Source organism: Ascaphus truei, chromosome 6, assembly GCF_040206685.1.
Source record: "Ascaphus truei isolate aAscTru1 chromosome 6, aAscTru1.hap1, whole genome shotgun sequence".
Lineage (NCBI taxonomy): Eukaryota > Metazoa > Chordata > Amphibia > Anura > Ascaphidae > Ascaphus > Ascaphus truei.
In genome coordinates, this window is record NC_134488.1 from 47,655,207 (window position 1) to 47,679,755 (window position 24,549).

At 50.9% G+C, this 24,549-nt stretch overlaps 2 protein-coding genes across 2 annotated transcripts in view; one reads left to right on the forward strand and one right to left on the reverse strand.

The window, feature by feature from the left end:
- MCAM (melanoma cell adhesion molecule) overlaps positions 1-14,056 on the forward strand; it is a 155,160-nt gene extending 141,104 nt beyond the window's left edge. Inside the window, exons 10-19 of the mRNA XM_075606598.1 lie at positions 503-647; positions 945-1,060; positions 1,356-1,497; positions 1,591-1,715; positions 2,610-2,745; positions 6,766-6,801; positions 8,962-8,979; positions 9,481-9,622; positions 9,966-10,080; positions 13,188-14,056. Coding sequence (XP_075462713.1) covers positions 503-647; positions 945-1,060; positions 1,356-1,497; positions 1,591-1,715; positions 2,610-2,745; positions 6,766-6,801; positions 8,962-8,979; positions 9,481-9,622; positions 9,966-10,080; positions 13,188-13,217 — 1,005 coding nt within the window. The 3' untranslated portion in view covers positions 13,218-14,056. The remainder of the gene's footprint in view (positions 1-502; positions 648-944; positions 1,061-1,355; positions 1,498-1,590; positions 1,716-2,609; positions 2,746-6,765; positions 6,802-8,961; positions 8,980-9,480; positions 9,623-9,965; positions 10,081-13,187) is intronic.
- Positions 14,057-16,944: 2,888 nt separating this feature from the next.
- Positions 16,945-24,549, reverse strand: part of CBL (Cbl proto-oncogene) — a 51,534-nt gene continuing 43,929 nt past the window's right edge. Inside the window, 1 exon segment of the mRNA XM_075604154.1 lies at positions 16,945-21,247. Within this exon segment, the coding sequence (XP_075460269.1) occupies positions 20,964-21,247 (284 nt within the window). The 3' untranslated portion in view covers positions 16,945-20,963.

A 24,549-nucleotide genomic window follows, 5' to 3' on the forward strand; every position in this document is an offset into this window, starting at 1 on the left:
ACAGTCGCGCGTGCGCACAGTCGCGCGTGCGCACAGTCGCGCGTGCGCACAGTCGCGCATGCGCAGAAACAGCCCTATATAGGTCATATTGCCAATGTGATGTGCGAGATTTTTCACGAAACTAACCGACAAATTTTGTCTGGTTTGCAAACTTTAGCAAAGATTTGATCTCTTCTCTCGCCCTCCTCTTCTCAGTTCCCCCCTCTCTCTCCCACTCCTTCCCTTCCCCCACTCTCTCCCATCCTCTCTCCTACTCCCTCCCCTCTCTCCCTCTCCCCCCCCACTCCCACTCCCTCCCCTCCTCTCTCCCACTCCCTCCCCTCCTCTCTCCCACTCCCTCCCCTCCTCTCTCCCACTCCCTCCCCTCCTCTCTCCCACTCCCTCCCCTCCTCTCTCCCACTCTCTCCCACTCCCTCCCCTTCACTCTCCCTTCCTTCCTTCCGCTTCTCTCTCCTACTCCCTCTCCCCCCTCTCACGTTCCTCTCCTGTGCCTCTCCTCCAGAGAGATGAAGAGATCTTGGGAGAAGGGCCCTCTCTGGTGCTGGAGAAAGTCCAGCGCGAGGACTCCGGGCGCTACATGTGTCAGGGACTCGATTTGAATTACTTTGACGCCAGTCTGCGGGCAGAGACTGAGATTCACGTGCACTGTGAGTTACCAATGCTGACCCTCATTTGTCCTTTGACCTACAGGCTGTACGTCATTGGGCACATCAAAGTCTCTGGAGTTGATAGTTATCGTGCATTTCTGAACTCTGACCTCTGACCTCTTTTCGAGCGCTACAGTATAATAAACGTTGACCTTTACCTGTGCCCGTCGTGCACACTGAACCTTTACGTCTGACCCCCAGCGACTAAACACAACCTCCCCTATTTCTGACAATGTGGCGTGCCCTTTACCCTCTGTTATTGGGGTTTACTACACTGATCCTCTCTCTCCCCTCCAGACCTGGACACACCCCAGTTTTCTCAGATGTCCCCCCTCATAGTGACACTTGGGGACGATTTGAGTGTCCTTTGTGAAGTGAATGGATCAGCTGAGACACAGATCCAGTGGAAAAGTGTAAGATCCGCCAAAAACCTGGGGAACAAGTGCTGACCTCTCTCCTCTTACCACCTTCACCTTCCTGACCTCTGACCGCTCCCATTTTTCTATTCTGACCACCAAACACACACTGTGATCTCTATTATTTTTCACCTTTAACCTCTCATTTCACCTCTGAATTCTCCCCTCCTATCGCGACCTCTTACTTTTCACTACAAACCCTTGACTTGTCACCTCATTGATGACCCTTAACCTTTGACCTCTTGGGCCCTACCCTCTTTTTCCCCCCCTCCTCCTCCTCTGACCTCCACAGAAGGGGAAGGTCGTGGTTCGTGGCCCCTCTCTGAACTTGAGTCAGGTGAATCACAGTGTGTCGGCGACGTACAAGTGTGTCATTGACATGCCCCGTGTGCCAGGACTGCGTGTGAGCAGGGAGCTGGAAGTCATCGTGGAAGGTACATGAGAGGAAAACGGGGGGGTTTGGGAGACCTAGGTCAGGGGTCGGGGTGCACAGGTCAGAGTGTAACGTCCCCCGTGTCCTCTCGTAGGGAAGCCGGAGGTATCCGTGAGCTCACTGCTCTTCCTTGTGCAAGAGAATGACCTGGTGAACGTGACGTGCACAGCGCTGGGTCACCCCAAGCCCCACATCACCTGGTCAGCCAACGGCACAACGGTAACTGTCCTCCTCTCCAATTTCTGTGTCCCCCCCCCCCAGTCTCCCCCTTTTCAGTCTCCTTTCTTTGTGTGTCCCCCATACTCTCAGCGCCCCCTCTTGTCCCTCCGCTCAGTCTCCTTTCTCTATGTATCCCATCCCCCCATACTCAGCATCCCCCCTCTTGTCCCTCCGCTCAGTCTCCTTTCTCTCTGTGTCCCCCCCATACTCTTAGCACCCCCCAGTTTCCCCTTGTTCAGTCTCCTTTCTGTGTCCCCCCATACACTCTCAGCGCCCCCCTCTTGTCCCTCCTCTCAGTCTCCTTTCTCTCTATCCCACCCCCCATACACTCTCAGCGCCCCCCTCTTGTCCCTCCTCAGTCTCCTTTCTCTCTATCCCACCCCCCATACACTCTCAGCGCCCCACTCTTGTCCCTCCTCTCCGTCTCCTTTCTCTCTATCCCACCCCCCATACACTCTCAGCGCTCCCCTCTTGTCCCTCCTCTCCGTCTCCTTTCTCTCTATCCCACCCCCCATACTCTCTCAGGGCCCCCCTCTTGTCCCTTTGCTCAGTCTCCTTTCTCTCTGTGCCCCCCATACTCTCAGCGTCCCCCTCTTGTCCCTCTGCTCAGTCTCCTTTCTCTCTCTATCCCATCCCCCCCAATACTCTCTCAGCACCGCCCCTCGTCCCTCCGCTCAGTGTCCTTTCTCTCTGTATCCCATCCCCCCCAATACTCTCTCAGCGCCGCCCCTCGTCCTTCCGCTCAGTGTCCTTTCTCTCTGTGTCCCCCCCCCCATACTCTCAGTGCCCCCCTCTTGTCCCTCCGCTCAATCTCCTTTCTCTCTGTGTGTCCCCCCCCCATACTCTCTCCGCGCCCCCCCCCCCCCCGCTCAGTCTCCATGTCTCATGTCACAGGTACAGAGGCACGATGGTCACAGACTGATCAGTGGGTTGAGCTTCCTGGTGACCCCGGAGCTGATCAGGTCAGGGGTCACCTGTACGGCCTCCAACAAACATGGCATCAGCGAAGAAGAAGTCCGACTGGAAGAGAGTATGTTACCCATGTACCTGTAGAAATATACGTATGTGTGTATACATTTATGCACTTGTGTGTGTGTATATATATATGTTCGACAAACCTATACATTTGCACGCCCCGGGCGAGTGGATTTAACACCGTGGCGTGCTCCTATTGGCCCAAGCAGCACACGTGTGGTACTAGGTGGCGAGTAGGTTTTTTTGTTCGGCGAGTAGATTTTTTGGTGATTTGTCGACCACTGTACAATATATATATATATATATATATATATATATATATATATATATATATGATAAAGGATCCGCAGCACTCACGTACGTCTAGGTCTTTTCTCAAGCTCTGGAGTTTGTCTGACTGCCTGATAACCTCTTGTGATTAAATCCATGTTTTTCTATACGCGAGTGCTGCGGATTCTTTATCTTAGACTATTTTGGGACTGGTTGGTGTTCCCCGTCCAGCTGCGAGCACCCGGACTTATGATAAGTATACTGTGATTTCTTTACTTATACTACTGTGTGCACCCAGCATCTTTAATTTTTATACATACACTAGCTGAGAGACCCGGCGTTGCCCGGGAGTCACACTGTCCCCCCCCCCCCCCCCCACACACACACTGTCCCCCCTCCCCCACACACTGTCCCCCCCCTCACACACACACACAGTCCCCCCCTCCCCCACACACACACTGTCCCCCCATCCCCGACACACACACACTGTCCCCCCCCCACACACACCGCCCCCCCCCACACACACTGCCCCCCCCTCCCCCACACACACACGGTGTCCCACACACACTGTCCCCCCATCTCCTCCCCACACACTGTCCCCCCCCACACACACACACTGTTCCCCCCTCACACACACACACACACACTGTCCCCCCCTCCCCCACACACACACACTGTAACCCCCCCACACACACTGTCCCCCCCTCCCCCACACACACACGGTGTCCCACACACACTGTCCCCCCATCTCCTCCCCACACACTGTCCCCCCCCACACACACACACTGTTCCCCCCCTCACACACACACACACACTGTCCCCCCTCCCCCACACACACACACACGTTGTCCCCCCTCCCCCACACACACACACACACACGTTCCCCTCCCTCCCCCACCCACACACTGTCCCCCCCTCCCCCACACACACACTGTCCCTCCCCCCCACACACACACGGTGTCCCACACACACTGTCCCCCCCATCTCCCCACGCACACACAAAGCCCCCTCACCTCTGCCAGGATTCACAGCACCGCTCCTCTCTCCCGCGCTCCTCCGATTGTCGCGCGTCTGGCCCTTCTCTGCTCTCCCGGGAGCGCTGCGCACGCGCCCCCTCTCTGCACCTGTGAGCGCGAGCCGCCGGGAAACGTGCAGCAGGGAAGGTGCGGGGCCTGTCCAGCTGAGGGGGGAGAGTGACGGCCACCGGGAGGGGGGAAGGTGTGGGGCCTGTCTGGCTGAGGGGGGAGAGTGACGGCCACAGGGAGGGGGGAAGGTGCGGGGCCTGTCCGGCTGAGGGGGGAGAGTGACGGCCACCAGGAGGGGGGAAGGTGCGGGGCCTGTCCGGCTGAGGGGGGAGAGTGACGGCCACAGGGAGGGGGGAAGGTGCGGGGCCTGTCCGGCTGAGGGGGGAGAGTGACGGCCACCAGGAGGGGGGAAGGTGCGGGGCCTGTCCGGCTGAGGGGGGAGAGTGACGGCCACAGGGAGGGGGGAAGGTGCGGGGCCTGTCCAGCTGAGGGGGGAGAGTGACGGCCACCAGGAGGGGGGAAGGTGCGGGGCCTGTCCGGCTGAGGGGGGAGAGTGACGGCCACAGGGAGGGGGGAAGGTGCGGGGCCTGTCCGGGGGGGGGGAAGGTGAGCTGCGGTCCGGGTGACGGGGGAGAGTGACGGCCACCGGGAGGGGGGAAGGTGAGCTGCAAGGGGGCCTGAAGTAGTGCTGTGAGTGTGTGTGGCCAATGAGAGGTGTGCGGGGACGGGCGGGCCAAGGGACCAATGAGATTGCCGCTAGGGACAGGGAACACACCAGGGAAACATACATACATACAATGCTTTCAGAAATATATAGTAAATAGTAAGATAGTAAGATAAGATACATACATACATACACACATACATACACACTGCAGTGGAAGCACTGTAAGCTGGGTGATAATAGTGAAAGACAGGGCTGCAAACCTGTCTAAGACATGCAAATGAACATACAGTAATATTTCCATGTGCTATATGCTTTACTGTGGAGGGTTTTTGTCACTTTTTTTACCCACCATAACTTTAATAAGTGTGGTATATATATAATGTGTATTCAGATACCTATGTGCATGTGTACCCATGTGTGTTTAATTGCACGTATCTATTTTTGTGTATATATACATGTACATTTACAGTGGTGTGAAAAAGAAAGTACACCCTCTTTGAATTCCATGGTTTTACATATCAGGACATAATAACAATCATCTGTCCCTTAGCAGGTCTTAAAATTAGGTAACTACAACCTCAGATGAACAATAACACATTAACAGAAATAAAGCCAAAATGGAGAAGCCATGTGTGAAAAACTAAGTAAACCTTTATTGCTTCCATAGGAATTTAGATGCTAAGTAGCAGACAGGTGCTGCTAATCAAATGCCCTTGATTAATTGATCATCAGCAAGTGTGACCACCTCTATAAAAGCCGAAGTTTTAGCAGTTTGCTGGTCTGGAGCATTCAGGTGTGTGTTAACACAATGCCAAGGAGGAAAGACATCAGCAATGATCTTAGAGAAGCAATTGTTGCTGCCCATCAATCTGGGAAGGGTTATAAGGCAATTTCCAAACAATTTAAAGTCCATCATTCTACAGTGAGAAAGATTATTCAAAAGTGGAAAACATTCAAGACAATTGCCAATCTTCCCAGGAGTGGACGTCCCAGCAAATTCACCCCAAGGTCTGACCGTGCAATGCGCAGAGAAATTGCAAAAAAAACAAGAGTTACATCTCAGACTCTACAGGCCTCAGTTAGCATGTTAAATGTTAAAGTTCATGACTACAATTAGAAAAAGACTGAACAAGTATGGTTTGTTTGGAAGGGTTGCCAGGAGAACGCCTCTTCTCTCTAAAAAGAGCATGGTAGCACGGCTTAGGTTTGCAAAGTTGCATCTGAACAAACCACAAGACTTCTGGAACAATGTCCTTTGGACAGATGAGACCAAAGTGGAGATGTTTGGCCTTAATGCACAGTGCCAGTTTGGCGAAAACCAAACACAGCATATCAGCACAAACACCTCATACCAACTGTCCAGCACGGTGGTGGAGGGGTCATGATTTGGGCTTGTTTTGCAGCCACAGGACCTGGGAAGCTTGCAGTCATTGAGTCGACCATGAACTACTCTTTATACCAAAGTATTCTAGAGTCAAATGTGAGGCCATCTGTCCGACAGCTAAAGCTTGGCTGAAATTGGGTCATGCAACAGGACAATGATCCCAAGCATACCAGCAAATCTACAACATAATGGCTGAAAAAGAAAAGAATCAAGGTGTTGCAATGGCCCAGTCAAAGTCCAGACCTCAACCGATTGAAATGCTGTAGCTGGACCTTAAGAGAGCTGTTCATAAACAAATGCCCACAAACCTCAATGAACTGAAGCAAAGTTGTAAAGAAGAGTGGGCCAAAATTCCTCCACAACGATGTGAGAGACTGATAAATTCATACAGAAAACGATTGCTTCAAGTTATTGCTGCTAAAGGTGGTTCTACAAGCTATTGAATCATAAGGTATACTTAGTTTTTCACACATGGCTTCTCCATTTTGGCTTTATTTTTGTTAAATAAATCATGACCCGGTGTAATATGTCATGTGTTGTTGTTCATCTGAGGTTGTATCTACCTAATTTTAAGACCTGCTAAGGAACAGATGATTGTTATTATGTCCTGATATGTAAAACCATGGAATTCAAAGTGTGTACTTTCTTTTTCACACAACTGTATGTACAGTTCTTATTGCGTGTCAGGGGGCTGTTTCTCATGTGACCGTCTGTAATCTCTTCACACAGGACCTGTAACCAGGGCACCTTCTGTCACCAACACAGGTATGTATGGAATGCACAGGGGGGGGGGGGGTGGAGGGGAAAGAGGGGAGGGGAGAGCAGTGGGGGATGGGATAGATAGGGGAGGAGAGGCACATAGAGAGTAGACAGGACAGATGGGGAGACAGACAGTAGGGGAATGGGACAGACAGACAGTAGGGGAATGGGACAGACAGTAAGGGAATGGGACAGACTGTAGGGGAATCGGACAGACAGACAGACAGACAGACAGACAGACAGACAGACAGACAGACAGACAGTAGGGGAATGTGACATATAGACAGTAGGGGAATGGGACAGACAGACAGACAGTAGGGGAATGGGATAGACAGACAGACAGTAGGGGAATAGAACAGACAGTAGGGGAATGGGACAGACAGACAGTAGGGGAATGGGACAGACTGTAGGGGAATGGGACAGACTGTAGGGGAATGGGACAGACAGACAGACAGATAGTAGGGGAATGGGACAGACAGACAGTAGGGGAATGTGACATATAGACAGTAGGGGAATGGGATAGACAGTAGTGGAATGGGACAGACAGACAGACAGTAGGGGAATGGGACAGACAGACAGTAGGGGAATGTGACATATAGACAGTAGGGGAATGGAACAGACAGACAGACAGACAGACAGACAGACAGACAGACAGTAGGGGAATGGGATAGATAGACAGACAGTAGGGGAATAGAACAGACAGTAGGGGAATGGGACAGACAGACAGTAGGGGAATGGGACAGACAGACAGTAGGGGAATGGGACAGACAGACAGTAGGGGAATGGGACAGACACAGTAGGGGAATGGGACAGACAGAGACAGTAGGGGAATGGGACAGACAGACAGACAGTAGGGGAATGGGACAGACAGACAGACAGACAGTAGGGGAATGGGACAGACACAGTAGGGGAATGGGACAGACACAGTAGGGGAATGGGACAGACAGACAGTAGGGGAATGGGACAGACAGACAGACAGTAGGGGAATGGGACAGACACAGTAGGGGAATGGGACAGACAGACAGACAGTAGGGGAATGGGACAGATACAGTAGGGGAATGGGACAGACACAGTAGGGGAATGGGACAGATTGACAGTAGGGAAATGGGACAGACAGACAGACAGTAGGGGAATGGGACAGACAGACAGTATGGGAATGTGACATATAGACAGTAGGGGAATGGGACAGACAGACAGACAGACAGTAGGGGAATGGGATAGACAGACAGTAGGGAAATAGAACAGACAGTAGGGGAATGGGACAGACAGACAGTAGGGGAATGGGACAGACAGACAGTAGGGGAATGGGACAGACACAGTAGGGGAATGGGACAGACAGACAGTAGGGGAATGGGACAGACAGACAGTAGGGGAATGGGACAGACAGAGACAGTAGGGGAATGGGACAGACAGACAGACAGTAGGGGAATGGGACAGACACAGTAGGGGAATGGGACAGACAGACAGACAGACAGACAGACAGTAGGGGAATGGGACAGACAGACAGACAGTAGGGGAATGGGACAGACACAGTAGGGGAATGGGACAGACACAGTAGGGGAATGGGACAGACAGACAGTAGGGGAATGGGACAGACAGACAGACAGACAGTAGGGGAATGGGACAGACACAGTAGGGGAATGGGACAGACAGACAGACAGTAGGGGAATGGGACAGATACAGTAGGGGAATGGGACAGACACAGTAGGGGAATGGGACAGACACAGTAGGGGAATGGGACAGACAGACAGACAGTAGGGGAATGGGACAGACAGACAGTAGGGGAATGGGACAGACAGACAGACATACAGTAGGGGAATGGGACAGACACAGTAGGGGAATGGGACAGACACAGTAGGGGAATGGGACAGACAGACATACAGTAGGGGAATGGGACAGACACAATAGGGGAATGGGACAGACACAATAGGGGAATGGGACAGACAGACAGACAGTAGGGGAATGGGACAGACACAGTAGAGGAATGGGACAGACAGACAGCAGGGGAATGGGACAGACAGACAGTAGGGGAATGGGACAGACAGACAGTAGGGGAATGGGACAGACACAGTAGGGGAATGGGACAGACAGACAGACAGTAGGGGGTTGAGTGTTTGGTTGGAGTGTGATCCTCATTCATTTGTTTGTTCTCTCTCTTCATATTAGTGGAAACCATCATAAAAGGTCAGTTATCTCATAGTGCCACTAACTGCCCCGCTTTCTATCTGCCCCACGTTTTATCTGCTCCCGCTGATCTCTAACTGCCCCCAACCACGATCTTCCACCCACTGCCCTCCTATTTATTACCCTCTTCTGTGCACTCTAACGATGTCATGTGTTAACCAGACACCTCTAGTGACATCACGCATACTAATGAAGACAGGAGAGTGAACTAATATCCAGTGTGACATCACGCATACTAATAATTGAAGGGATAATATGACACCCCTTTGTGACATCACACAAACTTATAAGTAAGGGTTAATATGACATCACATTGTGACATCACGCATACTAATAAGTAAGGGAATAATATGACGCCACGCATACTAAGTAGCAAAAAGATATTGACATCATTCTGTGACATCACACACTTATGATGGTGAAAGGGAAATCTGATTTCCCAATGTGTGACATCACGCATTCTAATGAGGCCCGCTGGTGACACGCATATTGTCTGTGCAGAGCCCACGAAGGCGGGGAGCCACGGCGTGGTAATTGTTGTGGTCATTGTGTGTATCCTGCTCCTGGCCGTGCTAGGGGCCGTGCTCTACTTCCTGTATAAGAAGGGCCACATCCCCTGTGGGCGTTCGGGGAAGCAGGACATGTGAGTATGGGGCGAGCATGTGAGCGCACACTCGTGCACACACATACAAACTACATGTGACACCTCAGACTGCACTCTCATTCCCTGTATGTGTCTTTCACGCTCGCGCCCGGTGTCTCTCGCTTACTCTCACTCTGCGTCACACTCGCAATGTCTCTCACTCACTTGCACACTGCATCAAACTCGCAATGTCTCTCTCTCACTCTGCATCACTCGCAGTCTCTTGCACTCACTCGCACACTACATCACTCTCACTCTACATCACACTCGCACTGTCTCTTGCACACTGCATCACACTCGCACTCATTCGCACACTGCATCACTCACTCTGTGTCTCTCCCAGTACAAAGTCTTGTGGAGAGAAGGATGGGATTGTGGTGGAAATGAAGCCAGATTCACCAGCTGAAGAGTCTGTGCTACTTCCGGGACCCACAGATAAGAAACTCCTAGGGGACCAGGTGAGGACCAACCAACTGACAGATCCCATGTCTACAGTCACCCAACTCCCAACCAACTGACAGTCCCCTATCCTACAGCCACCCAACTCCCAACCAGCTAACAATCCCCTTCCCTACAACCACCCAACTCCCAACCAGCTGACTGTGACCTTCCTTACAGTCACACAACACCCAACCAGCTGACTGTGACCTTCCCTAGTCACCCAACTCCCAACTAGCTGACAGTCCCCTTCCCTACAGTCACCCAACCAACTGACAGTCCCCTTCCCTAGTCACCCAACTCCCAACCAGCTGACAGTCCCCTTCCCTACAGTCACCCAACTCCCAACCTGCTGACAGTCCCATTCCCTACAACCACCCAACTCCCAACCAGCTGACAGCCCCCATCCCTACAGTCACCCAACTCCCAAGCAGAGATAACAATACAGACCGGCGCCTCAATGTCCAAACTGAATGAGTCCAGAGATGTGCTGCAATGTCCAAAAATGCTGATCCGGCAGAAGGACTGCAGACTCCGCAACAGCACACGTGGTTTCATGCAAGGGAGATAAAAAGAAAAATCATAGCGTGACACTGCAAACTATAAACATATAACTCATACAGACATAACATACATGACAAACAACACTCACAGAAAGGCTGACAATAATACAGAGATTTATTTAAACAATACTAAAAACAAGAGAGCTTGGGAGCGGGTCGAGGATCCAGTGTGGTAAAACTGGAATCCTACTTACAGCAAGCCAGAGGGGTACAAGCGATGTGTATACTATGTATACTGTGCAGTTCTTTGGTCAGCTTCGGCGCGTGGTGCTGGTGTAATGGCCGCCGGCGCTTCCTCCAGTTGTTCCTGGTCTCAGCGTCCCTGCAGGCCAAACCTCGCGAGATTCCCGTCAGCCGTGACGTCACTCGCTAGGTGGAGCTACTCGCCGCCGCTTCCTCCTGTACCGCACGTCGTTCGCTCAAGCTGTAACTGGGTGCTGTGACCTGCTCCTTGGAAAGTCTCTTGTGAACAATCTCTAATCTTTAGAGATTGTTCACAAGAGACTTTCCAAGGAGCAGGTCACAGCACCCAGTTACAGCTTGAGCGAACGACGTGCGGTACAGGAGGAAGCGGCGGCGAGTAGCTCCACCTAGCGAGTGACGTCACGGCTGACGGGAATCTCGCGAGGTTTGGCCTGCAGGGACGCTGAGACCAGGAACAACTGGAGGAAGCGCCGGCGGCCATTACACCAGCACCACGCGCCGAAGCTGACCAAAGAACTGCACAGTATACATAGTATACACATCGCTTGTACCCCTCTGGCTTGCTGTAAGTAGGATTCCAGTTTTACCACACTGGATCCTCGACCCGCTCCCAAGCTCTCTTGTTTTTAGTATTGTTTAAATAAATCTCTGTATTATTGTCAGCCTTTCTGTGAGTGTTGTTTGTCATGTATGTTATGTCTGTATGAGTTATATGTTTATAGTTTGCAGTGTCACGCTATGATTTTTCTTTTTATCTCCCTTGCATGAAACCACGTGTGCTGTTGCGGAGTCTGCAGTCCTTCTGCCGGATCAGCATTTTTGGACATTGCAGCACATCTCTGGACTCATTCAGTTTGGACATTGAGGCGCCGGTCTGTATTGTTATCTCTGTGTGTTTTCACTAACTGTGTTTGGGTTAGTTTTTTCCTGGCAGCCGTTTTTTAATTTTACACACTGTGTTTGAGTTGTATATATATATATATATATTGTAGCGCTATTCACACCACTCTTTTTTCTCAGCCAACTCCCAAGCAGCTGACAATTCCGTTCCCTACAGTCTCCCAACTCCCAAGCAGCTGACAGTCCCCTTCTCTACAACCACCCAACTCCCAACCAGCTGACAGTTCCCTTCTCTACAACCATCCAACTCCCAACCAGCTGACAGTCCCCTTCTCTACAACCACCCAACTGCCAGTCCCCTTCCCTACAACCACCCAACTCCCAACCAGCTGACAGTCCCCTTCTCTACAACCACCCAACTCCAAACCAGCTGACAGTCCCCTTCCCTACAGTCACCCAACTCCCAACCAGCTGACAGTCCTCTTCTCTACAATCACCCAACTCCAAACCAGCTGACAGTCCCCTTCTCTACAACCACCCAACTCCAAACCAGCTGACAGTCCCCTTCCCTACAGTCACCCAACTCCCAACCAGCTGACAGTCCTCTTCTCTACAACCACCCAACTCCAAACCAGCTGACAGTCCCCTTCCCTACAGTCACCCAACTCCCAACCAGCTGACAGTTCCCTTCCCTACAACCACCCAACTCCAAACCAGATGACTGTCCCCTTTCCTACAGTCGCCTAACTCCCAACCAGCTGACAGTCTCCTTCCCTACAACCGCCCAACTCCCAACCAGCTGACAGATCCCATGCCTAGTCACCCAACTCCCAACTAGCTTACAGTCCCCTTCCCTACAGTCACCCAACTCCCAACCAGCTGACAGTCCCCTTCCCTACAACCACCCAACTCCCAACCAGCTGACAGATCCCATGCCTACAGTCACCCAACTCCCAACCAGCTAACAGTCCCCTTCCCTACAGTCACCCAACTCCCAAACAGCTGACAGTCCCCTTCCCTACAGTCACCCAACTCCCAAACAGCTAACATCCCCTTCCCTACAAACACCCAACCAGCTGACAGTCCCCATCCCTACAATTACCCAATCAAAAGCCAGCTGATGAACCCCACCCCTAGAAGCACCCCACACCAAACCCCATCCCTTGCAGAAGCATATCCTGAGCTTATACCCCGAGAAGCCCCACAGCTATAACACTTCACACCAAACATATAACCCAGCATATCCCAGCTCTTGATCCCACATCTAAAAACCGAAACCACCCCCACCCTCAGACATCAAGAGATACCCCCAAACTCTGATCCACTCTGCACCCCTCCCCTACTTTCTCTGTCACAGTAAGCAAATCTAATCACAGGTGTCCGACTACCCAAAATACATCCTGCCCACTTTATTAAATCCCGTACTTCCAAAGCTAAGTCATAGAGTAACTGGCAAAGTATCTATTTCTGTACCTGGGCCATTTGTCTCATTATATTCTGTCTGTTTTTCTTTTTAAAAGGGGGAGAAATACATGGACCTGAGAAACTGAGATCCAATCTGACCTCAGGATATCTATGATCCTGGGGGAACCTGTGTGACCCTAAATATGTCCTGCCTGAAGCTGGTGTGGACTCCCCGGGGAGACCGCTCACCCCCCCTCCCCCCTCCTGATCTCCTTATCCCAAGGTTAACACATGACCTTGAGGTGATGTATTTGACCTCAAATGACCTTGGTGACTAAGGTTTATCCAAGGTTATGATCTCATCTAACGAGGAGATTCCTGACCACAAGTAGCCTCCTGACCGTAAGATTATATACCCGACCTTTGTGTCTCCAGGGTTACCTCTTGACCTAGGGATACGTTCACTGACCTTTGGGGCCTTGAGAGACACCAGACCCTGAGGTGATCTTCAACCTTGTCCCCTTAGGTTAATAACAGAACAGGGGCTGTAACGGCACAGTGTGTCCTTTAAGGATTTGACCCCCCTATCCTTTCGCACAAAAGAACTGACCAAAAATAAGCAGCGACAATCCTTCCTCGGACCCTCCCAAACGCCCCATCGCCCCGGCGAGAGATCGCTCTGCTCCCCTGCACTGAATTTCCTGCACTGAATGTAAAGGTTTCTGAAGCTTTCTCCCCAAAATGACAGCAGTGTCGAACCTCAGGGGAAGAGGGGGGACTTCTCCCCTCATCCAAGAGGGCAGGGTCTCGCTCACGGAAATCTCCCCCCCCCCTCCTCCTACAGACAGACACGCTGATGAAATGTCTATATACAGTATATATATACATATATATATATATTTGTGTTGGTTTGTGTGTAAATTTAAGGGATTTCATGGTTTGCTTCCTTTTTTAAGTATGTGACAATAAAGTGTAAGAAACAGTCTGTTAATGTCAGTTTTTATTAGCGTGACACACTGTGCGCGCGACACTTTGTACACGTGTTACTGAATATCGGTGTGCCCTGCTCTGCACTAACACAGTTTAATGAATAACGTGTGTGTGTGTATATGTAAAACAGATCAGGCGGGCAGAGGGGCGTGGGTGCACCTAATTACCACGCGGATAGCAGGGGTGCCCTGTGAGGGGACGGCAATGCGAGACGCCGAGCAGCGGGTGCGAGGAGGAGAGGATTTCCTGGTGCTCTGCGAGCTAACCCCTTTAATGACATCTCAGTTGAACGACCTCTCTAAGCGCTGCCAGAGAGCATGAATGGGTCACTTTTGGGGCACACTCATTTAGGATCGGGGTGGTGACGGCCGCAGAGCGGGATCTGCCTATCGCACAGATAAAACGGGGGAGGTGGAAATACAGGGCGTACATTGTGTCCAGGAAGGGTAACCTGTTCACATGGAGTAGTGCGAACATGTGTCTGCCTTCGTAGTGGGGGAACCAAGCGTGGCTCACGGCGTGGCTGATAGGGCACTCGTTCATTCACTGGGCACGGAAGCGGCGGGCGGGCTAGGTAGTCTGCAGCTGGGAATACCACACGAGTATGAGTGTATGACCATACGATGAGTTGGGGAAGAGAGGGGTGGCCCTGGGGACATTTGGTACCAATCATAGCGAGGGCGCTGGAGTAGAAAAGTAACCCCCGGGCTGTGAAGATTCCCCTGGGCAGGAACGATCTTGTGGCAACCAAATCCTCCAGGTACAGGCAGACTGCGCCAGACTTACAGCCCTATGGAACAACGCAGTGATTATTTGCTCAGAAATCACCCCACAGTTATTAAGGGGGCTGCCAACTCTGTGCGGAGAAAACCAGGAATACAGCCGTCGGCATGTTCATCTCTCGGGGGGGGGAGGGGGGGGAGAGAAACACCAAGAACTGAGACGTCAAATTATGCGGTTGGGCCCCATAGTATTAGTCCCCCAGGACGTTTGGGCATGGCTGATGGCATCCAGGTGGTAAGGTACCCTGTGGTGTTTTAGGTACTTCCTGTTCACTGTCATATGATGCTGTGATGTCACCACTCTTGACTTCTTAACCACGAAGGATCGCTCAGTACCAACAAGGTAGTGTGTTATTGTGAAGCAGAAACACTAAGACATAACAGTGATCCCATCCTCGTCGCCACTGTTATGTCTGTTTCTGCTTCACAATAACACACTACCTTGTTGGTACTGAGCGATCCTTCTTTATTACTGCAGACAGGTAGCCATTTTCCTGGTTACCTCAGATTGCTGCGTGTCTGTCTAAACCCTGATGTTATCCTGACTGGCACTCTACTTCCTGGTTAAGAAGTCAAGCGTGGTAGCATCACATGAGTGAACAGGAAGTACCTAAAACACCACAGGGTACCTTACCACCTGGCTGCCATCAGCCATGCCCAAACGTCCTGGGGGACTAATACTATGGGGCCCAACCATATAAGTTGACGTCTCAGTTCTTGGTGTTTCTCGGTACAGGTCTGTTTATGCCCTGATGTTATCCTGACTGGCTTTCACTCTACTTCCTGGGTCAGAAGTCCGCGTGGTGACATCACATGAGTGACCAGGAAGGACCCAATGCACCACATCTCCACCCCAAGTCTTAGGAAGTTGGGGGCGCCAGCTTATGCGGCTGGGCCCAGGCAGCCAGAAGGCGGGGGCTGGGTGTGGAACACTTCCCCAGCAGGGCGGCGAGAACAGCGGGGCGCAGTGGGAGGATCTCCTGCCACACTCGTTGTGACACACAAGGTCATCCAGATACAAGGACTGGCAGACAGTTTCATTGTTTAAATAGAGCTGTGACCTTATTTTACTTCCAAAAACTGTGTGTGTCAGAAGGGGGTAGGCTCATTTAACCTTTATACACTTTTGCATTCTATCACAGTGCGTGACACTACACATGTGCAGTGCGTGTGCATTCTGTTGCAGTGCATGACAGTACACGTGTGCATTCTGTCAGTGTGTGTGCTCTGTAGAAGTGCGTGACACTACACGTGCGTCGATACACGTGTGTTTTGTAGCAGTGCGCGTTAGTACACACGTGTGCGTTCTGTAGCAGTGTCACCTGACATTGACTTACTATCACGTTGTAAGCGCCCCCCTCCTTCCCCCCAAGGTAACAGGCTGATGACCACACGTGACACTAACCCCTCCAGCTAACAGGCTGACCACGTGCGTCACACTAACCCCCACCTTCCCCCAGGTAACAGGCTGACCTCACGTGTAACACTAACCCTCCCCCCCCAGGTAATAGGCTGACTACGCGTGTAACACTAACCCCCCCCCCAGGTAATAGGCTGACCACACGTGACACTAACCCCCCTCCAGGTAATAGGCTGACCACACGTGTGACACGAACCCCCCCCCAGGTAATTGGCTAACCACACGTGTGACTCTAACCCTCCCCCCCAGGTAATAGGCTGACCACACGTGACACTAACCCCCCCCCTACTCCCCAGGTAATAGGCTGACCACACGTGACACTAACCCCCCCCTCTCCCTAGGTAATAGGCTGACCACACGTGACACTAACCTCCCCCCCAGGTAATTGGCTGACCACACGTGACACTAACCCCCCCCCTACTCCCCCCACTCCCCAGGTAATAGGCTGACCACACGTGAAACTAACCCCCCCCTCTCCCCAGGTAATAGGCTGACCACACGTGACACTAATCCCCCCCCCCCCACTCCCCAGGTAATAGGCTGACCACACGTGACACTAACCCTCCCCCCCAGGTAATAGGCTGACCACACGTGACACTAACCCTCCCCCCCAGGTAATAGGCTGACCACACGTGCTACTAACCCTCCCCCCCAGGTAATAGGCTGACCACACAGATAGGATTAAAACAGAAAAAAAATGTTTTATTTTAAAAATAATTTTCCCCCAACAACTGGTACAGAAAACAAACAGAAAATAATAACACAGAGAAGAAGCTCTTTAGTGGAGAGAAGAAAACTCATTAATAAATAACATTTTTTTTTTTAGTATAATCTACAATCGTTTAAAAGAAGAACACTGGCGTAAATACAAACACGTAATGGGGTGAGGGACGGGGGGCTTCACGGGGGGGGGGGCCATCGCATGTAACAATATTTACCTGCGAGGGTCCGTTTTAAATACTCAAAAAAAAACAACAAGTATAATCTGTTAGGTAATTGTCAATAAACAGTTCAAGCTTTTAACACTGCTGTACCCCAGGGGGGCACCAGCCCTCCCCATCTGGGACCCTTATCTGTAGGGTTCCATGTCTGATAGGAAAGGGAGTGCTAGTTTTAGGCAAGGGGTCCGTGTGAGTTAAGATAACCCCCCTCTTAAAGTAGCCTTAACGGCTGCAGTTCGCTTTATTTTTTCGTTATAGGATTAAAGCAGGGGGTCTTTGGCGCTGAACCCCCCTTCAGTTCCGGGGACGCCCTGCTTCCAGATACTTACCTCAGCATGGCGTGCCGGTATCTATAGATAGCACTTCCGACGGGGCTAATATAATGGCGTCTTTTCATGCCCGGCATCTTGCAGGCCAATAGGAAGCCGTGAGATCATCCCTTCTGACTTTCTATTGGCCCGCCGGGACATTTCTACATGCAGATACCGACACCCCCTTCCGAGGTGTGTCGGGAAGCAGGGGGGTCCCAGAAGCTGAAATTAACAGGGTTCAGCTCCGGAGCCCCCCCAGCTTCAATTCTGTAACTGCTTTAAAAACCTCACGAAATTCAGCCTCCTCTTTATACTCCCCTCGCCGCCCCTGCCCACATTCTGGGAGACACGCACGTTTGTGCCAATGGTCTCCAGCAGCGGCGGGGGGCGTTGTTAGGGGCGACATTATGAAACCGCCATCGACCGGTTCGGTTTGATTCTGCCAAACCAAACAGTGACACCGTGTGCTCTACATATCGATTATTTATGTGAATATACAGATATAAGAAGGGGGGGAGGGGCGTGTATAATTTGCTGCCTTAATGTTAACGGACATGCTTTACTTTCCGTTATGGTGCCTGAAATCTGTTCATGGCGAGAGGTGCAGAGGAGGGCAGATATGGGAGCGAAGGGCAGCAAAATGGGGCGCAGAACAGACTAAATGTAAGGTTGGGTGTTTGGTAAGCAACTATAATCATGCTACATACAAACTGAATGGGACAGGAGGTGAATCCGTCTGGAGAAGGATTTAGGAGTGTGTGTAGATCGCAGGCTTAGCAATAGCGCTCAATGGGATATATTCATGCATAAACCTGGGGAAGGATGGCAGGGAAGACAGCAGAATGTTTGCCCCTGTATAAATTCCTAGTAAGAACACACCTTGAATATGGAGAACAGCTGTGGGGACCGCTCCATACAGAAGACGTCATGGAAAAAGTGCAGAGAAGAGTCACCGGGTGAATAAAGGGGGTGGAAGGTCTGATGTATGTATTAAAGACTATCCCAATTAGGATAGTTTACATTAAGATGTCCTAGACGTGATATGATTAATAGTTACACGTATTCAAGGTCACTACATGGAACTTTGCCTCCCAAGGACAGTACAAATGACACCGGGTCATCCCTGAGAGATCATAGGAAAGGAGACTTCACCGGAAGCGAATGAAAGGATCGTTACAGTACGGGCGGTGATAATGTGGGGTAATAATAATGTACGGGCGGTGATAATGTGGGGTAATAATAATGTACGGGCGGTGATAATGTGGGGTAATAATAATGTACGGGCGGTGATAATGTGGGATAATGAAGACGGTAATGGCAGATACAGGAGATAAGGTTAGACATCTTCTTAGAAATAAAGTATAAAGTGAAACGCCCAATAAATCAGAGGAGAGACCTTGATTCAGGGAGAAATGACATTTCGCATAGCTTGCACTTGATGGACAAACTCAGCTTTGCAAGACAGCAGATGTGAATGTGAAGAGGCAGAGTGCTTTCCGAATTGAAACGCAGGGCAGACGCGAGCTGGGAGAGGGCGCCGCACGGGTCCTGACACGGCAGACCCTGCGGAGTGTGGAGAAGCCAGACCGCCCGTACAATCTGGGACATGTTCTGGTCAGGTGGCTGAGGCCTGGAGCAGTATGTTGAGCTGTAACATGCAGTTCCCCGGTGTCAGGGCCGTGTGGCAAAGCTTGTTCATGAGGTCATTGCGTGCTCGCGTCTATACGCATCTAGCTGCATGGGTCGGGAACATCACCCATTTAGTACTTGCCATGTTTCACATATATTTTTGTTTTATTAGCGTGCAATTGAAGTGACAAAATAAAAGGTTCAAAAAGCACACCCAAATTCACCAAAACCGAACATTTCATTTTTATACTATGCTTCATAAAATCCTGTTTCCTTCAACTAATACAGTAGGGCCCCGCTTCCCGGCATTTCGCTTCCCGGCGATCCGCCAATACGGCTGTACCAAGAAGGGGGCCGCCATGTCTGTGCATGCGCAGAACGGGGACGACCGACTTCGCGCATAAGCCGAAAATCGCCAGTTCCACTTTTCGGTGATTTTCCTGTATTTCATTTTAAAACCGGGGTTTTAGCCAACTAATCTGGCCCAAGAATCACAAGCTCATTCTTTTTAGCCGCGTCCTCGGAGCGCGATTCCTACAGCGTCACGCTTTAATTTTTCATGGCGGAAGACGCTCTCTGACTTGGAAACGAAAAGATCCGATATACCGCGTCATTAGCGACGTGCCCGAGCGCAGGTAAAAACGTGCAACGGAAACCCCAACTGCAATAAATTCTTAGAACAAAGTTAAAAGATGTGTCGTTTTCTGCGCGCCATCACACAAGTAATAAGCGGCCGAAGCGGGACCAGGTGTGGTGTTTTCGGGAGTGTGCATCCCCCCCTTGTGTTTTTGTACATACACGGTTTGTGTATTTCTTCTGTGTGTAACTATGTAGAAATGTATTGTGTGTCACATCTCCGAGAGCGGGCAGTGTTCTAGGCACAGCAGAATGCAGCAGTAGGGATGAGGTGGTGGGGTGCGTGAGCACAGTCAGATCTCGTGTAATGCGCGCCTCACCTATCACAGCAAGGACCACCTCTCCCATGTGGGCCCCCCTCCTCTCCACATATGGAGGGACCCACATCACCCCACAGATACCCTTTCACCCTGAGTTTTGCAGCATTAGGGCACTCCATGGAATCGGGGCAGAGGCAAATGGGACCCCTGACCCCTGGAGTGCCTTACAGCAGATAGAGGAGCAGAGGAAGGGGCCCTGAGCACAATAATACTGTTTTATAAGCTCAGATTAGCCTCTTCTGGCGGGAGAAGAGGGTCACTCACGCACTAAGGCAGGGAGGTCACCCTCTTACTGCACAGAAGGGACCACTCAACCGCAGTAAGATTCATTACACAACAGGGACATGATTTAAAAAATAAAAAAAAAATACAGTGAAATAAGAAATGCGTGAAATTAAACCCTCAGCGGATCTCCTCTCCCCCCCCTCCCCCCCCAAATGGCGGCAAATGAAACATTCCAAAGACCTGCTCTGACTGACGGCGAGAGACAGGGAGAAGGCGGGTTCAGTGTATCCACGGCAATGGCCCGGGCCAATCAGAGCCTACAAGTTCCGAGAGATAGGCAGTGGATTGGTGGTAAGGGGCGAGGAGACCAGAGCTTTACGAGACGGATTGTTCTGATTGGTCTGGAGTCGCACGAGTAGTAATGCTGTGTGATGATGGACAGGCCGGCGCCCGTACGTACCCTGTATGCTTCCAGTTAGGGGTTATGGGCGCAAGCCTCCTCTTACTACCCCTGTACCCACAACTGCCCCCCTCCCACTAGTTCCACAGTTGCCCGGGAATGGGAGGGAGGGGAGAGGGTGGCAAACGCTTGATGCCCTCCACCCCTTCTGGCCCAGGATTGTCCGTCGCCCCCGCTGCTATGTGGCCACGTGAGCCGGCGAGGGGATGGCCACGAACTCACGTAGGATGTTGCGAGCCATCTCGATGTTATTGTGGGCGATGAGCAGGGCTTTGCTCACGTCCTGCTGGGAATAGCCCTGGCTCACCAAGCTTTCGATCTCGCTGGAGAGGGGGGCGGGCGTCACCCCACCCCCGCCCACCACAGGCTGCCCGCTGCTGCCCCCCGGCTTGCGCTCAGAGTTCATCCGCCGGGGGAAGGGCTTCGGGGGACGCTCGGGGACCTGGGAGGATTCCGGGAGCCCTAGAATAAAAAGCACCCTATAGTGTTATATGGGATGCGGTCACACTGTATTACCCAGCCCTATAGTGTTATATGGGATGCGGTCACACTGTATTACCCAGCCCTATAGTGTTATATGGGATGCGGTCACACCATTACCCAGCCCTATAGTGTTATATGGGATGCGGTCACACCATTACCCAGCCCTATAGTGTTATATGGGATGCGGTCACACCATTACCCAGCCCTATAGTGTTATATGGGATGCGGTCACACCATTACCCAGCCCTATAGTGTTATATGGGATGCGGTCACACTGTATTACCCAGCCCTATAGTGTTATATGGGATGCGGTCACACTGTATTACCCAGCCCTATAGTGTTATATGGGATGCGGTCACACTGTATTACCCAGCCCTATAGTGTTATATGGGATGCGGTCACACTATTACCCAGCCCTATAGTGTTATATGGGATGCGGTCACACTATTACCCAGCCCTATAGTGTTATATGGGATGCGGTCACACCATTACCCAGCCCTATAGTGTTATATGGGATGCGGTCACATTGTATTACCCAGCCCTATAGTGTTATATGGGATGCGGTCACACCATTACCCAGCCCTATAGTGTTATATGGGATGCGGTCACACCATTACCCAGCCCTATAGTGTTATATGGGATGCGGTCACACTATTACCCAGCCCTATAGTGTTATATGGGATGCGGTCACAACATTACCCAGCCCTATAGTGTTATATGGGATGCGGTCACACCATTACCCAGCCCTATAGTGTTATATGGGATGCGGTCACAACATTACCCAGCCCTATAGTGTTATATGGGATGCGGTCACATTGTATTACCCAGCCCTATAGTGTTATATGGGATGCGGTCACACTATTACCCAGCCCTATAGTGTTATATGGGATGCGGTCACACTGTATTACCCAGCCCTATAGTGTTATATGGGATGCGGTCACACTATTACCCAGCCCTATAGTGTTATATGGGATGCGGTCACACTGTATTACCCAGCCCTATAGTGTTATATGGGATGCGGTCACACCATTACCCAGCCCTATAGTGTTATATGGGATGCGGTCACACTAATCCCCAGCCCTATAGTGTTATATGGGATGCGGTCACACTATTACCCAGCTCTATAGTGTTATATGGGATGCGGTCACACTATTACCCAGCCCTATAGTGTTATATGGGATGCGGTCACACTATTACCCAGCCCTATAGTGTTATATGGGATGCGGTCACACCATTACCCAGCCCTATAGTGTTATATGGGATGCGGTCACACTGTATTACCCAGCCCTATAGTGTTATATGGGATGCGGTCACATTGTATTACCCAGCCCTATAGTGTTATATGGGATGCGGTCACACTGTATTACCCAGCCCTATAGTGTTATATGGGATGCGGTCACACTGTATTACCCAGCTCTATAGTGTTATATGGGATGCGGTCACACTGTATTACCCAGCCCTATAGTGTTATATGGGATGCGGTCACACCATTACCCAGCCCTATAGTGTTATATGGGATGCGGTCACACCATTACCCAGCCCTATAGTGTTATATGGGATGCGGTCACACTATTACCCAGCCCTATAGTGTTATATGGGATGCGGTCACACCATTACCCAGCCCTATAGTGTTATATGGGATGCGGTCACATTGTATTACCCAGCCCTATAGTGTTATATGGGATGCGGTCACACCATTACCCAGCCCTATAGTGTTATATGGGATGCGGTCACACCATTACCCAGCCCTATAGTGTTATATGGGATGCGGTCACACTATTACCCAGCCCTATAGTGTTATATGGGATGCGGTCACACTGTATTACCCAGCCCTATAGTGTTATATGGGATGCGGTCACACTGTATTACCCAGCCCTATAGTGTTATATGGGATGCGGTCACAACATTACCCAGCCCTATAGTGTTATATGGGATGCGGTCACAACATTACCCAGCCCTATAGTGTTATATGGGATGCGGTCACATTGTATTACCCAGCCCTATAGTGTTATATGGGATGCGGTCACACTATTACCCAGCCCTATAGTGTTATATGGGATGCGGTCACACTGTATTACCCAGCCCTATAGTGTTATATGGGATGCGGTCACACTATTACCCAGCCCTATAGTGTTATATGGGATGCGGTCACACTGTATTACCCAGCCCTATAGTGTTATATGGGATGCGGTCACACCATTACCCAGCCCTATAGTGTTATATGGGATGCGGTCACACTAATCCCCAGCCCTATAGTGTTATATGGGATGCGGTCACACTATTACCCAGCTCTATAGTGTTATATGGGATGCGGTCACACTATTACCCAGCCCTATAGTGTTATATGGGATGCGGTCACACTATTACCCAGCCCTATAGTGTTATATGGGATGCGGTCACACCATTACCCAGCCCTATAGTGTTATATGGGATGCGGTCACACTGTATTACCCAGCCCTATAGTGTTATATGGGATGCGGTCACATTGTATTACCCAGCCCTATAGTGTTATATGGGATGCGGTCACACTGTATTACCCAGCCCTATAGTGTTATATGGGATGCGGTCACACTATTACCCAGCCCTATAGTGTTATATGGGATGCGGTCACACTGTATTACCCAGCTCTATAGTGTTATATGGGATGCGGTCACACTATTACCCAGCCCTATAGTGTTATATGGGATGCGGTCACACTGTATTACCCAGCCCTATAGTGTTATATGGGATGCGGTCACATCATTACCCAGCCCTATAGTGTTATATGGGATGCGGTCACATCATTACCCAGCCCTATAGTGTTATATGGGATGCGGTCACACTGTATTACACAGCCCTATAGTGTTATATGGGATGGGGTCACACTATTACCCAGCCCTATAGTGTTATAGGGGATGGGGTCACACCATTACCCAGCCCTATAGTGTTATATGGGATGCGGTCACACTGTATTACACAGCCCTATAGTGTTATATGGGATGCGGTCACACTGTATTACCCAGCCCTATAGTGTTATATGGGATGGGGTCACACTATTACCCAGCCCTATAGTGTTATAGGGGATGGGGTCACACTATTACCCAGCCCTATAGTGTTATATGGGATGCGGTCACATTGTATTACCCAGCCCTATAGTGTTATATGGGATGCGGTCACACTGTATTACCCAGCCCTATAGTGTTATATGGGATGCGGTCACACTATTACCCAGCCCTATAGTGTTATATGGGATGCGGTCACACTGTATTACCCAGCCCTATAGTGTTATATGGGATGCGGTC